Genomic DNA, 17,240 nt, shown 5'->3' on the forward strand with positions numbered 1-17,240 from the left:
GAGCATTGTAATCCACAATTTATATCATCTCCATACCTGTACATGCTGTACATGCACACAGAGGGTAGGATCTTGGCAAGGGCTGTCCCAATGGATCGCCCAGGGTTGTTGCCCCAGGAGAACTCATAGGGGGGAAAAAGAAATTGGTGTAAGCAATGCTATTAGGAGGTGACAGAAAAAATCTCAACTGTATATGTGCTAACGTTTGGTTTGTTGGCATCTGGTAGATGCTTCAAGTTTGTAAACCAGGGTCCATTTGGGCTAATGTCTCAAGGGATCGATTTAACCTTTGAACGTTTTTCATCTCTGGGGTTGTAATGAAATTGCGCAGAAACCATCAGGGTCCGGCTTCTAAAACTGTTGATTATAAGTGAGTGACAGCCTGAATCCCTCCAATGAGATTAAGCCGCTTAATGGTGCATTACGTAAGGCAAACAGATTTTGGACTGGTGACTGGAGGCACATACAGGTGTGCGTTCACAGCCTCGCACGCACAGATGGTGATCAGAAACGGAGAACCTGTGCGGGGAGGCGTCATCATTTTATCTCTCATCAGATCTCTAAATCCATTTTATACTGTCCACCAACTGATCCAAGGAGAATAAAGTGCCCGAGTCTGGAAGTTTTCCAGACTTCTTATTTTGGATTTCTCCTCCTTTTGTCGTTGTGGCCCTTGGGCATCAGTCAGGACACAAGGTTGACTTAAAAAAGTACAGGTTCTTCAAAGGTTGTGGCTACAAGTCAACCTTCATAAGCGTTGTAAAGAGTGAACGAGAAAGAATGATAGAGAAGAAGGGACAAAAGGAGAAGGTCAGGTTTATTCTGTGAGAAGATAATAAATCTAATAGAGTTGCAGGGTGTCTGGTGGCTTATGCTGTCTGGTGTTACTGTGACTGAGTGCTTGAGACCAGCACAAGTCACCTCCACCGAGTCCCAGACTCATACTGGCTGCTTATGTGGTTTAAATCAGATCAGAGCCCATTACGAAACCTGCCAGAGCTCTTTAGAAAAAAGTATAATGTGACATTATTGGACAAACTGAATGTTCCATACTGTTTTAGTCAGTACGAATAGTGCTTTAGATGCAAAGATGATTGTGTTTATTATTGAATTTTCATCTGAAAGTTTAAAAATATCGCCCCCCCCTAGGAAAGTTCACCCAAACATGAAAATTCTGTCATCATTTATCTCCTCTTGTTCAAAAATCTGTATAAAAAGAAGATTTTATTTAGAAATGTCTGAATGTTTTATGTCCATACAATGGAAGTCAATGGGATCTAAAATCGTATAGTCACCAACGTTCTTCAAAATATCTGCTTTTGTGTTCTGTAGAAGAAAGAAAGTCATACAGGTTTGGAATGACATGATATTGGTAATAATTTTCGTTTTTGGATGAACTATCCCTTTAAATTGAAACATCATATGGTAATCTCATAGTGTACATTTGACCTATTTGGACAAAAATATTGTATTTAATTTATTTTGCGCATGTATTTAAGTTTTAGCAAAGTTCTGTCGCTGTCTATCTAGAGTGCTCCAAATCGGTCATGGATGCTGTATTAGAAGCCAGCTGTCTGTGTAGATAGACAGTGAGGTTTTGGAAGAGAGCTACAGACACGCAAAACAGAAACTTTGATCCCATCTCCTATCGATGACACATTCTTTAGACATGACAAAAGCGTGGCTTTGAAGTATAGCCCAAGTTCGCCGGGAAAAGAGTACGCCTAAGTCAACGTGCCTGGCATATTAAACTCTCACGTCGAAGCCCTACATCACTGCTACAGTGTCTCTATATGCCCTACAGCTCTTAACCCCGAAAATGACTCACAAGGTGAATTCACTCGTCGCTTATTCTTTCTCGTAATTATCCCTGCGACTGAATTAAAGACCGGTGAGTTTGTTGACACGGATAAATGATATAAAATTGTGTTTGCGTGTGTTCCAAATGTTAAGGAGACTATAGGTTCTGAATGATCTGTTACACTGAAAGGTTACATCGGAGAGAGGCGGGCAGAAAAAGATTCAGGTTGGATTTTGGTTATAAAAATGAAGGATACGCCTAGACTCTGCAGGTTTCTGTTTATGCAACCAAATTTTTATAAAGGATTTAAAAACAATAGTGAGATAATAACGCACAGGCATCTAATGAGACAAAACAACACATTTCAGCAGTCATAACCGCTCAAAATAAATCTTTGATCATCTGAAATGCAAAGCTCCCACTGTAGCGCTCCCCCCAAAATTGTGCCGCTATTGCTCCTTGTCAGATGTATCTGTGCAAGCTTTGGAGAAGCATTTCTCAGCTTTTTATCCGTATTGAAAGGCATGCTCGGAAGAGCAGCCGCTGGGGTAAAGCCCCTCTCGCCAGCAGCGTCTTTGCAGAGTTTGTTTTGGATCACATGTAATTGCACAGCATAGCTCCTCACACAGTTTTAACAGCTCCCAAAACAGCCTCATGGGTTTTCTCTCGGCTTCTTGACATGAGGGTGGAGCACACTGGTGCGTTTTTCCCTAAAAAGGTAAATATATGACGTGAGGTGCGTCACTTCGTATTGTTAGAGAATTTGACAGGAAGAAACATTTCTCTTCCTCGCAGACGTACGTTAAATTTTCATTATACGTCAACCCGCCAGCGTTTGTTAGGGTTTGGCGGCTGAGTAATGGCAGAGGTTGCCTTTGCCTGATAAAATAAATGTTAACTATGAGACAAGACAAATCGACCATGCTGATACTTTATGGCTGGAAAAAACGACGGATGTGGAGACAAACTGGCCGAAGAAATTAAGGATTGGGCGAGAAAGACAGATAAAGTCAGATAAACTGAATTGCTCTCCCTAAAGTTGTTATAAACCTGTATACATGTCTATGTTCTGATGGACACGAAGAAAGATATTTGGCAAAATGTTAGCAACTCACAGTTCTGGTGCATCATAGTAGAAAAAAAACTATTGTATTTGTTTTGTTCTGTGTAACGCAAAAGAAGATATTTGGAGAACTTTAGGAAAAGAAAAAAGTGCTGCGGCACCTTTGACTACAATTGGAATTGTGTCTACTATGGTAGTCAAAGATGCCCCTGAAATGTCTGTTGCTAAAATGTATTCAGGTTAGAGAGAGTTAGTTATTTATGATAGACTTTTCTTTTTTGGCTTAACTATCCCTTTAAAAAATGATTTTCATTTAGGACTTATGTTCTTTGGGTGGTTGCTACAGTGGATGCAGTCGCTAAGGTGTGCTGAGCAGTTGCTAGGCAGTTGCTAAGGTGTGCTGAGCAGTTGCTGTGGTGTTTAAGTTGTTCTTGGGGTGCTGCTAAGCAGTCTGTAAGCTTTCTTGGTGTAAAAAAGTACCAGTTTTCTGGTTGGTTCCTTGGTGGTGCTAGCTAAACGAAACAATGAAAGCTGAATAAAATCAGACATTTGGATTTAATTTGTCAAATCTCACATAATTCATTGCAAAGTTGTGTTGACAGCTGTGTCTGAATGAATTTGTTTACAAACACATGTGGTATTCAGTATGAGTAAATGATGAAAGAGCGAGCAGTGCCGGACGCGGCATATGCAAGAGCCCTGCACGGCAGCGAGATATCATAATAGACATGCAGAGGCAAAATGTTCTGTTTCCATCCGATCTTTCCATATTGAGAACTACTCCTTTGTCTCTATGCGTCGGATCTGATTTCGTTGCTTGCATAACATGGGATATTTGAAAAACAAAACCGCATTGGGTGCAGTGTACACGATGCCTCAGTATTTACACTAAGAGGATGTTAGCTTTGTCAGGGCAACATCATTTTTTGTGAAGTTCAGTGGAGAGATCAAAACCAGCCAGGCACCAAATTTCCAACCAGAGCATTTACGCTGGAAACGTGGCTACCAGGATCTGCTTTTAAGCATGCCTTTTGCACATCAAACACACGTTTTGTTTTTGCACTTAAATAGCGGCTTGGGAAAAAGAATAAGGCGAAATGAGGTGAAATGGTTTATTTACAGGTTTGGACTGCCTCTCTCTAAACACACATACACATGCATGCCACTGTTTAATTGGATTACAGTGTTGTAAACATGGCATCCTTCATTTTTTTAAGTCATGTGCTTAAATGTTATACCCGTAAACTTCTGCCCAGTTGCCTTGAGTCCCAGCATGTTGCTTTGGTTCCGACGTGAGCTATATGTGCTAATCTTCCTCCTCCTCATCGTAATTTAGGGGAATTGTGACAAAGACACCACAGTGCTGTGTCAGGGCCTCTCTGTCATTTAATTTACTCGTCTCAGAGGACCAGGCGAACCCAGATGAGTTCCCCCAAGCGTCTGTTTGAATCTCCTGTGTTTTCTCAGAGAGATCCATGTTCTCTGTCTGATCCAATCTGTAAAATTCTCGTCGATGTATTGATTTAATCAGCGCGCCCGTGCCGGACCCCTTCAGTGCTTTCCACCGATCGTACAATTTAAAGTTATTTCCCAGAAGAGCGTAGTGTGTCACTTTTTGGAATGTTGTTTTTCTTTTCTAGCGTTACAATGACAAGGACAATAGAAAGCAGGTTCGGCACACGATATTAATACCTTGTTGACGAAAACTCTGTGTTTGAAATGTACGTAAAACATTACATTTCAGTGTCAGTTCAGTTGAATTATTGCAGAACATATAGGGGTCCAAATGTCTGAGATCTTTTTTGCTTTTGAGATCACTTGAAATTCTTCCATTTTAAATTCTGTGTATTGTTATATTTTGCATTTTCACACGATTCTACATTTTTATTGCTATATTTTTAGGTCTTCCTAATCGATTAATCGATTATAATGTAATTTTATTATAGTACAGGTTTACTATAAGTGTAGTTATTTAGCACATTGATTATTATTACCATATTTTTCAACCAATACAATACCATAGTTAAACAATAGTTATTGTTGTGAGACCATTGTAAATTTGTGCTTACTGTGGTTTTACTACAATCCAAAAAAACAGCCGTTACTACAGTATAGTTAAATCATGGTTTTATAGATTTCAAGTTTCGTGTGTTTCAAAAAGTTCAAAAAAGTTTCAAATCAGTCATTTCTAAGGGTTCCTTTTTATCTACGCAGCAGACAGTGAGATAGCTCATTAGGTTTTGGTACAGAGTTATTGTTTATTCTCGCAGTAGATATGTCATTAAGGTCTGGAGATGCTACGGAAGGAAATGTCACCGACTCCAGGCACTCCGAAATGGCTCCCTGTTGTACCGGAGAAGCGCTGCGCACCTCCAATGAATCTTTGGAGATCACTCTAAACACTTCGTTTACAGTACGTCTAATTTATCAGCTGATGCTTGGCCCATCTTATACTCTTAGGATATTCCTTAAGCAGATAAGCAGCCCTTGGAGAACCGAGAATCACAGATTAATTACACAATTAAGCCATCTGCGATTAGACTGCAGAGATAATTGCTCGGTCAGAGTGGTGCTTGGCAGAAGAGTCGCTGGTGCTGTACTGTCCTGTCAGATGTATTGCTTGCTTTATTTTCTCCACGGGGTAAGGGGCAGGGTAAGTAGCAGGCTAAAGTATAGCAGAAGGGTCATTGTCTGTTCGAAATCATGTAGTCACTGTGATTTAGCCTTTTTTGTCTGGAAAAGATCAAATGCTTTTTTTTGTCTATCAAAGGAAATACATGTACATGTATGCACTTTTGGCAGGGACTTTTTCAAAGTGATTAACAGTGCATTGAATCTATACATTTATGTGACCCTGGCCCACAAAATGTGTGTCATATGGGTAAGTGTTTTGGAGATCTGAGAGCTGAATAAACATGTTTTCTAGTGATTTATGGTTTGTTTGGATAGGAAAAATCCTGGCTGAGATACAACTATTTGAAACTCGGTAATCTGAGGGTGCAAAAAATAAAAACATTAAGAAAATCGCCTCTAGAGTTGTCCATCAGAGGCGCTGTAGGACCCAAAATTAATTCTTGTGCCGCGGGATTACATTTTCCGGATAAAAGATGGTAGCGGTCGGTTACCCTGGTGTACCAGGACGGGAGCGGGTCTTTGGACATCCTTTTAACTGGTTTCAGCGATTTGTATCTTGCTTTTTTTACCAAAAAGATTGAAATACAACGGAACCATTTTGAAAACAGCATTGATCCTGGGAAGGTTTGCACCATGCGCCTATCCAGCATCTCAGAATTAGCATTAAGGAGCAGAAAGCAGTGTGGGTGTATCAGCTGCAGAGAGGGCAAGTGCGCTGAGCGCTGCTCGCCAGAAAAGGATTTACATGCTGTGGATATTATGTGATGTTGACGTTAAATGATCTAAATCTAAATCTAAATCTAAATCTAAATCTAAATCTAAATCTAAATCTAAATCTAAATCTAAATCTAAATCTAAATCTAATTCTAATTCTAATTCTAATTCTAATTCTAATTCTATCTATCTATCTATCTATCTATCTATCTATCTATCTATCTATCTATCTATCTATCTATCTATCTATCTATCTATCTATCTATCTATCTATCTATCTATCTATCTATCTATCTATCTATCTATCTATCTATCTATCTATCTATCTATCTATTTATCTATCTAAAAATGTAGGGACAGCTTTAATGTAAAATGAATGAGGTGCTAATGATTCTGAGCGTATTGATAAGTGTGTGTGTGTGTGTGTGTGGTGTCAGTTCAAGTGAGACCATATGGAAGACGCCACATGGTGTGTGTGATCATCTTCTTCAGAGAACAAGATCAAAGCAAGAAGCGCCACCGTCACATAATCAATCACCGTAATTACTCAAGTCTTTCCATTTATTCTGAAATTAGCCGAATATTTTTGACATGCTCATCTGTAAACTTTGGAGCGTGTCGAGATGTCAAAACTGCTGATAAACTGGACCATCTTCATAACAACAGTGATGTTCTTCAATGTCCTTACTGTTTATATTTTAGGATTTACAAACATTTCTTGCAAACACCAAAAAAACCCCACACCTGTTTATTTTTCCTACGAAATCTTATATGATTATTTCAATGACTGAACTGCTTTATCAGCTTAACCGTATTGTACACTATTATAACGTTTTTTGCTTTTAAAAACAAATAAGTGGTGTTGTATTCACAATAAAGGTAAATAGCTGTGAAAATGACTCAATTATTACTGTCAACATTGAATGTCACATGACTAAAATATCAACCTGTGCCATTATCCAAGTTGCTTTCCCTGAAGCAACAGTGATGAGAGTGTCAACACCATCATGTGACCACGGACACATCTACCTGCATTTGTTACGAGATGAGTGTTGTGAGACAAATAGCGTAGCAAATGATGCTTCGGTTTTGGCCTAGCTAAATTACTGGCACTGCAGTATGATAGCTGTTGCTTGTGGCCACATTGCGCTATTAAGAGAAATGACTTGCGGCATCAATCACTCGTGGAAATGTATTAAAAAGTCATTTCGGCACAAAGAGGGAGTCACGATGAAATGAACACAATGTTCACCTATTAATTCCTCACATCCATCTATCAGGGTGCTCACTCATATAATCCAGCAGACTGGCCAAATTTTTATCCATTTTTTATTTCACGAAAACTGCTAGGAAGGCTATCACGATATAGTGTATTATTGCGATGTTGGATTGCGTTTGCATTTTAAATAGTCCAGAAATAAATGGTGATTTATATTTAATTAAATGGTGATTTACAGACCGCTGAATATGCAAAGTAGATTTGCATGTCTTGTGTTCGGTTGTCAATAGCAACACTGTTTCATACAAATGCAACTGGCACCAAGTAGCTTTTTATTTATGGATTGCATTGAAAAAGATATTAGCGTGCTTAAAAATGTATGCGTCACATACGGTAGTATGTTTTGTTTTTACTGTCTCTGTTGGATGAGGCACAGCATTGGAGTGTTAAATGGCCCTTAAAGGAACAGTTCATTTACTCTCTTTCTGTCTTCTGCAGAACACAAAAGAAGATATTTTGTAACATTGTATAGACACAAAACCACTGAGACATTTCTCGAAATTGTTTATGTTATATTCAAGAGTCATAGACATAAACAAGAGGTAAAGTTTGTTTCTGATGTTTTACTGCAAGCTGTGCCAGTGGCTAAACTAAGAAAGACTATTGTCCAAAATATTGGAAATGCTATAAGAAATACTATTAAGAAATGTATATCAATTTACAGTAAGATTACTGATCTAAAGGGACAGCGGTATGATTATGTATAATCTTTTCTTTCTTAATTTTAGTTTTTCTCTCCACCAGCATCCATCATGAATCCCATGTCACACCTGTACTACAAAAAGAGCAGCTACTCTCCGTACCGCGACCGGATCCCTCTCCAAATAGTCCGGGCTGAGGTCGAACTTTCTACAGAGGAGCGTTCCTTCCTTTCCGCCGTGGAGAAGGGAGACTATGCGGGTGTCCAGCACGCTCTGCGAGAGGCTGTAGTTTATTACAATATCGACGTAAACTGCGTGGATCCGTTAGGCCGCAGTGGGCTTCTAATCGCCATCGAGAATGAAAACCTAGAGGTGATGGAGCTTCTCCTGGATCACGGGGTGAACACCGGAGATGCTTTGCTCTACGCCATCCGCAAAGAAGTGGTGGGGGCTGTGGAGTTACTGCTGTCCCACAGAAAGCCCAGCGGGGAGAAACAGGTCAGTTTTTGTGTGTTGGGACTCTGAAAATTTTCATGCTGGTCCAGGCGGGTTTGGGTGGTGGTCTGACTGGTGGAGCGAGGCTGGAACTTGAGAATTTGTGCCGAGTTTAATTAGTTTCTTATTGATTACTAACCGGTTAATTACAATAAGTCAATTAACCAGTTCAACCTATTACACAAGTCAGTTAATCAATATTAATAATTCACGAGTTTGAGATTTATTGAGATTAATCGAATTACTTAAAAAAACGACAGGTATTTTGACGGGTTCATTAAAATAACTGATTGATTGTGTAATTTCTTTATTAATCAGGCTAAACTGGTTGTGCTGTACAGTAAGCATTTTGTTTGCTTGAAACGGATGGGGAAATCGCTATCGAACAGTGTGTGTTGTTTACTTAGCAGCCCAGTCTGCAGTACCCAAGAAGTCATTTATTAAAGTTCCTGCTAAATCTAAAATAAAGTTTTTGGCCTTTTAATATGAATATGTAAACTGGAGTGCGCCCAAACTTTGACAGAATTTACATTTAGAATATATAAGGAGTCTCTCGCTTTCGGATCAATGATTTGTATGACATCACTCGGCAGCTAACATCAGGTTCAAGGCTGTGAGGTAAACTTCACGCTATTGGTTATTTTAAAAGGGCGAGGCGCGGCTAGTGTTGTAGTACTCAACACCAGTTTTAGTCTTAAAAATGGTCTCAAGACCATTTTTTGATGGTCGTGGTCTAGTTTTTGGTCTCGAATGCATTTGGTCTTGTCTTGATCTCAGACTTTTATTTCAAGACCAGACAAGACCACAAATGTAAGGATATTACTTAATTGCAGGTCTGATTTAGTGAGATTGAATGTAAAACATTTGGCATCAAATACAATCAATAACTTATTCCTCGTTTTACTTTTTTTGATAATGTTTCGGCAAGTTAGAAATGAACAGGGATATTTGTATGAATATAAATTTGTATGAATATGAATTTTTGCAAAAACGATCTTATATAACTAAAGAATATCACAAAAGCAAGAGATCTGTTTTTCAAGAATATGACCACGACTTTATATTACCATTAAAAACAAGTTAATATTAGTTGACTTATATTTCAGACAGAGTTTTTGATTTCAGTATTAAAAACAGTTCCAAACAAACACTGTACATATCAGCTCTTTCGTAATTGTTTGCTCAAAGAATCTTCACGGTAAGTTTATGTGGATCTCAAAGTTAAGAAATGCTGTTCTGGGCCACGCTTCCCGAGACCTTCTTATCGCTACGTCATTCTTAAGATATACCTTAAGCTGAACCTTATCGTTGATATGTGTTGATATTCCCGAAACGTTGTCAGTTAAGTAAACCTTCTGGAAGTCATACGCTTGGAAAGTTGGTCTGTAGCGCTCTTAGCTATACCTTATACCCGCTACTGGCCACTGTGGAAAAAAGCTTCTTTACATCGCAGTCTATACAAATAAAATTAAAAAGTTATATACACCAGTATATTGATGTGTTTTCATGCAAAGAATATAATTGTCTTTACACTGATGGTTGTTAGCTTTTTTATGATATTATGTAAATAAGGTGCATCAGCTGGCAACCCAAAGAATTTGGTGTATATTTAAATAAAAGATTGAAGTTTAGTCAAACTCTTGTCATGGATGAATACGTTTAATTTCAATATTAAATTACCTCATTGTAGGGCTGCACAATTATGCTATAGGCATACTTGTTTTTATTACTCCCCTTGATATTGTAAGTATGATTTATAATGTTGATTATATTTTTATGTTTTAATAAAAGCCGCCATAAGCTCCATGCTTTGCGCTGTAAATGCACCTCTTGCGCATCCAGTGTCCAAGCACAATATGCTGAAATAAACTTTTTGAATGCACCGCAACAGGCTTTGCGTGACCCTCCGACCCAAAGTTTGAGAACCTTTGATGTAAATGACTATACAGACAGTTGGTGTAGCGGGTTTATACATTTGGGCATGAGATTGCGGGTTCGCATACTCATTTCACAACTGAATAATATCCATGGTTGGATTTAGTTTGCAATTTGGTTCATTTTTAGTCCTAATAAATGCAACGTCAACTATTTCTAAAGTGCTTATTTTATAAAGAACGCTGCTGATATCCATTATTTCAGCTCCACCGCCATGGACAGCACCTGGTAACGTGGGACGTAAGAAAGTAACCTCCTAAAGTATTGTTCGGGAAACACACGTAGAAAAGGTATAACTGGTGTTAAGGTGTACTAAGAGACAACGTTATCGTGAAACGTAGCCCTGGTCTTGATCTTAACCCGGTCTCGTCCTGCCTTCGTCTTGTCTTGGGCTCAAATAGGTGCAGTTTCCCGGACAGGGATTAGCGTAATCCAGGACTAGGTTTAAGGTAAATTAGGATATTTAAGGCGTTTTAAAAAACAGAATTTACAAACAAACATTACTGTGTGCATCTTGAGACAAAAAAATGTCACTGATATATTTTAAGATAAGCAAGTGCAAATTGTTCGATCAAGACGGGACTAACATTTTATTTAGTCTGGGACTAAGTTTAAACCCTGTCTGGGAAACCGCCCCTTAAAGTTTTGGTCTTGGTTTAGGTGGTCTTTCAAGGAAGTAGGTTCAGTAGGTTTGCCTATAGGAAAAAATACTGATGTTTAGATTGAGAAGCCATCAATTAAACTGAACATAATGATACAAATATGTTCAAGTATTTTTATGTATTTACATATGTACAGTATTTTGTCTTCCTTTTCTTGCTTGAACAGTTTGTCCTGAATATACAGAGTTTGTGTTTTTTGCTTCCTAACAGCGTGCATGTGAGTGGGAACTGTTCATATGTGTGGTTGTGTATTTGTGGATGAGTGGGTGTTCCAGGACAAATAGAAAGGTGACAAGGCAGAGTTTAATGTTTCAGATTGGATTTGCACCTCACATAGCATGATAAATCGTTATTGGATTGCATTTTGTTATCCTCTGATCTTCACATCTATTGAAGGGTAGATTAACATCAAATCCTTACGTTCCTGTATTTGCACAGATTGGGTTTTGTGACAGGCACGTGTTTTGATTCGTAGCTGGTGAGGATGAAGGGGAACGGAACTTTTTGCCAACACTCGCTGAAAGAGGCCGTGTGAGAGTGGCATACAGCGTAACGCTCAATGGAAATTAGCATACATAGAAGCTTTATGAACAGCCTTTTTTATACCCACTTCAGGAGATGTAAACAACGCTGGAACTTCCTGTTTAATTAGTTCCAATTTTAACATTGGACAAACGTTTGCACTAAATGAAACCAACAGAACATTTATGAATCAAAATGTTAAATTTACATTTACATTTAGCAGATGCTTTTATCCAAAGCGACTTACATTGGATTATCCTATACATGTTTACATAGGTATGTGCAATCCCCTGGGATCCAACCCACAACCTTGCGTTGTTAACGCAACGCTCTTACCACTGAGCTGCAGGAAAGATTTTATTATATATGTATGGTTTTAAAAATTATAACATTTTGCTTTATTTTATTTTTGGCTTATGTCATGAATTGAAAAAAAGTACCATACCTTTGTTTAAAGACACAAAGGATTTCAAATGGTAGTAGACCATTTACATAAAAAATAGAACTATAAAGATAACTACAACTAGCTATATAACTATAACTATCACATTATTAACATCTACACCAACAGATGCCGTTTCGTCTTACATTTGTGAGACTTTTAATTTAAATGTTTTGTTGTTGCTTGTCAAGGTTTATTGTTCATCAGGTGACAGAAAAAAACATCACGTTGTCAATAATATCGTTCCTCTTTATTCTTAATGATATACTGTAGTTGTGATGTGGTGTTCTCTTTAATTGACTTTTTTACATTTATGCATTTAGCAGATGCCTTTATCCAAAGTGACTTACATTGCATTATCCCATACATTTTTACATAGGTATGTGCAATCCCCTGGGATCCAACCCACAACCTTGCATTGTTAAGTCAATGCTCTTACCGCTGAGCTACAGGACTTTATTATCATTTTAGTTTTTAAAGAGAATGGTATGCTAGTCAACAACTCTTACGTAACACTGTATATGTGCCAAAGTACAACAGAGTTGGAATAGTCACAGAATTTTGATGTAAACAACAACAACAACAAACATGAAAGCGTCTTCTCCTACTTTGAAAAAATGGAAAAGCCCATTTATTTAACTATAAAACATGTGCACAATTGTCTGCCGAATTGCAGTTTATTTGCTTGCAGCAATTTTTTGCGATGTGCCACTTTTCTATTTTTTTAAGCGAAGTAATATATCTCTAATGTCGAAGAAAAGAACAGGCCTCTATAGTTCAGACGTAAGAGTATTAAGGAAAGTAAAGCCGGTAGCTACGTTTGTTTTTTAGCTTCATTATTTGATCTTATGAAGTGAACTGTGGCGGTGCAAATACATCAGATTGTTGCAGGAAGTGCCGTGGGGCCTAAATTGGAATCTAGCCTGTGTACCGTGTGCCTGCCGCTCAGAGCATGGGCTATTTTGCATTGCTATCACTATAGCAACCCTTGCAGCCACTCGGGAGTTCTGGGGGAGGACTGTTATACTAATGGACTGTAAATAAATCTTAAAATAAAATGCGTTTGCAAACCTCACTTACTCACTCGCTGGCTTGTAACACTGCCGTACCACAAATCATATTTCCATAATGTTTTCATGGCAGATATTGCCGGTTTTATGATGGGATTGAGTATTTTGGCCATATACGTATAGCCACTTAAAGGTGGATAAAGGATGTCATGAGTGTGATGTATGCCTGCTCGCATGCAGTCATGTGAGGGCCACCTGTTCTTGAAAAAAACTTGTGACCTTGCGATTGCAATCGCCATTGCCTGCCAGTTGAGCAACAGGAAAGCAGATACATGAAAAGAGGTCTAAATGTGTGGGTATAATGTATGGCTAGAAAAGACAGAAAGAAAGGTGAAAGACAGCAAGAAGGAGAGGTTAAACAGAGGAAGGGGTCTGACTGACTTGTGATTCATCTTTCTGACAGGGTTCAGCTCCCTCACCAGCTCACAGCTGCAAGGACGAGTTGTTATACGTGGTTCTCCTCCATCAACTCTCCTTTTCTCCACTCCTTCTGTACCCATCTGTCTCTCATGTTCTGTCCATTTCTGTCTGCATCGAATCTCTGTGAATCTCGCAATGATACCAAACATTTATTATCAGATTCATCCTAAATTAAATTGTCAGAGCGATGCTTTGCACAGGACCTTTTGTTGCACACTGTAATGTCTTGGCAAATCTATGTAAGTACACTTTGTGATTTCATCGAGATCTTTTATTAAGCTCTAGAGGAACCTTATCCTCGGAAGAAAAATACGGGAAACAGTATCTTCAGTCTTCATTGCCGTCCAGGAGGAACAATTATTTTTATTTTGAAAGATCTCATTTTTGATATTTCCTTCCTATGGGAAGTGCTGCTTGCAATCTCTCTTGTCATCTCCATTGTGCTGCTTAGCAGCAGGGTTCGCGTTTGTGTGGAGTGTGGGCTGTTGGACTGCCATGTGCTGGACTCTGCAGCTTGTGCGGGTTAAGCAGTCTATAAATCTTGAATTTTTCACACTTTCTTTCTTGGCTCCCCTCTCCCAGGTTCCATCCTTAATGATGGACGCCCAGTTCTCGGAATTCACGCCCGACATCACTCCCATTATGCTGGCTGCCCACACGAACAACTACGAGATCATCAAACTCCTGGTTCAGCGCAAGGTCACCATCCCCAGGCCGCACCAGATCCGCTGCGACTGCGTGGAGTGCGTGTCCAGCTCGGAAGTGGACAGCTTACGTCACTCTCGATCTCGCCTCAACATCTACAAAGCCCTCGGCAGCCCCTCTCTAATTGCCCTCTCCAGCGAAGATCCCATTTTGACCGCCTTCAGGCTGGGCTGGGAACTCAAGGAGCTCAGTAAGGTCGAGAACGAGTTTCGCCAGGAGTACGAGGAACTTTCTCAACAGTGTAAGCTCTTTGCTAAAGACCTGCTGGACCAGGCGCGTAGCTCCCGTGAGCTGGAGACCATTCTCAATCACCGTGATGACCAGAGTGAGGAATTGGACCCGCGAGAGGGCAGAGATCTGGCCAAACTCAAGCTGGCCATTAAATACCACCAAAAAGAGGTAAGTGGCTTCTTTAATACACCTGTTGTTGGTCATTTCTGTCTAGTGTAGCGCGAAATATAAAATGAATTAGCAGTGTAGTCATGCCGGGCCGGTCCAAATTGGACTTAAATGGTTTATTAAGTGATAGTAAACTGTTGTGCATTTGTGCTTTAAAAGTCTGTTACAGAAAGCTTGCAAGTGTGCGCTCGGTTTCATTAATTTTATTTCAGTCAACTTGTACAATGGTTATGAATAATGTGTTGTCTGCGATGGTAGAAAAACATTGGCATAGTCACGTAGATCTATATGACGTAGATTGTGTCAGAAATTTTACGCTAATGTATGTTGTTATGTTAAAAAACATACGCGTTCTCTTAATATCCCTTATTTCATTATACACATCTACAATTTTTACAGCAGCCGTATCTACCTTATTTTTTTAGGCATACTATATTTTACACCGCCATGTTAGTACATCTTTTCAGCTGCATGTCGTAGATCCATAAAAGAAAAAGTCATCAATATTGTCACATTTTTCGTACACTTGAAATTCAATTCAGTGCTGCTAGAGGGAGAAAGTGAATTACTTGCGCGAGTATCGCAGAAGACCCTGGGCATATTTCTTTAAATATGTTTCTTCAAACCTAAAGAAACAGACACATTGTCCCCTGTCTCAGTCTTGAATAACTCTGTAGTGTGAGGGGAGATGAGTGTTAAAGGCCAGAGGCTTGATGAGATTAGAAAGACAGGAGATGGAGAGAGAGTAAGAGAAGAAAACAGGACAAGGAGTTATACGTGTAATATTTGCAGACAGAAGTGGAGTGTCTCTGTACCTGCATGAGCAGAAGAAATTATAACCTTGCATGTTAAGAATAAAGTAGATTATTTATTTATTTATTCGAATTTTTTCCTAAAGTTGTATTACGTGAACATGGTTTGGTGAGGTCTTTTATGGGGTTAAATTTAGCCTGGCTTGTCAATGGAAACGTTGCTACTGTACAGTAATGTAGAAATTAGTTACATCAATATTGTTAAGATTATAATAAAAGTGCTGTAAACTTTGATTTACTTTACTTGGTTGTTTACGTAGTATGCATTAAATTTACATAAATATTCCAGTTTCAATCGTAGTTAAACTGTTGTCTGAAATGCGGGGGGCTGTCAATGTAAATTATGTATAAGTCAATATATTATAGATGGTTTCAGCGGCAACAACATAAACAAATGTTTTGGGGCCCTAACCTAACTTCCGGTTACTTACATTTTATCTTCAGTGCTGTGAAAATATGTAAAATTCTTATTTTTTGTTAATCAGAGATGGTGATATAGAACCAAAAGTTATGAATTGCATAGTATAAATATGTATTGGAATCCAGTACCTCAGAGATGACGTATTTGTTAAGGCTAACACGGAAGTTAGCCCCCACCGCGCTGGTTCCCTCGACCGAAACCCTATGCATTTTTCCCATAGACTTTTGAAAGATCGCAAAAAATCCCTTTGATTACTAAAGGTTTATGATTTTTACACCTTTTGTCTATCAATATTATCTTTACAAGTTAACACCACATTTGTCACCGTTGAAGCGGAAATACAATCTGCAAAAGTAAAATGCGATGCTATAAACAGATTACACTACCACCACCAAGCCTCCGACAATTCTTTCAAACTTTATTAAAAATGTGTCTGTGAATGAATCCGCATCCACGTTTCAAGTGATTTGTGCCCATGTTGCATTATTTGCATTAGCTTTATACGCACGATGGCGTCTAACGTCCCCGCCAAAGGAAGTAGTTGCTTTTAGCAACTTGTTAGCAACCGCCGTTTTTAAGACACAATAAGGCTTTAACAAATCACAAGGGGGTTATAGTAGGAGTGTTTTATTTTGTTTACCAAATACCTTATTTAGCTTTATCAAAAACCCATTAAAAAAAACCCCATAGACTTTGGAGCGATAGAACCAGAATTCCTAAAATGCAAACTCTCTTCAGGGTTTTGCATACCAAAATCCATCATCTCTGAACCTCTGCAGGAGATTCGCGTCTGTTAACACACATACAGTATATTCCTGTCAGTCAGATGTGATGCTAGCCCCTTACTGCACCTCCAATTACCTCTAATTGTTTTGTCCGTCTGAAGGAAAGACGGAGAGAATACCCATCACAAAGCTTAGAAAGATGGTCAAGACAGATACGGGGACCTGACCAAAGAGGTGCTACAGTTTAAACAGACTATATAATGATCCTACGAAGCGAACTGTTATATTTGTGGTGATTAAAGTTTTGTAGAAAAAGATTAAAGATTGTGGAAATGTTTTCTGCTGTTACGCTTAAGGTTTCACGCTGACATTTGTCTCCATTTAATATGGGAACTAAATGACGCGAGAAAGAGGAGAGCCGGGAGACGGAAGTTTGCCTCAAACGTGACTTAAGGGCATCATGGTGACAATTAATGCTCCTTATGAATTTCATTCACGAA

At 38.9% G+C, this 17,240-nt stretch overlaps 1 protein-coding gene across 1 annotated transcript in view; it reads left to right on the forward strand.

Annotated features, from left to right (window-relative positions):
- trpc5a (transient receptor potential cation channel, subfamily C, member 5a) overlaps positions 1-17,240 on the forward strand; it is a 43,936-nt gene that overhangs the window by 1,041 nt on the left and 25,655 nt on the right. Inside the window, 2 exon segments of the mRNA XM_079463173.1 lie at positions 8,236-8,630; positions 14,261-14,782. Coding sequence (XP_079319299.1) covers positions 8,244-8,630; positions 14,261-14,782 — 909 coding nt within the window. The 5' untranslated portion in view covers positions 8,236-8,243.

The sequence above is a fragment of the Barbatula barbatula genome (genome assembly GCF_947034865.1).
Source record: "Barbatula barbatula genome assembly, chromosome: 8".
In the NCBI taxonomy this organism is placed as follows: domain Eukaryota; kingdom Metazoa; phylum Chordata; class Actinopteri; order Cypriniformes; family Nemacheilidae; genus Barbatula; species Barbatula barbatula.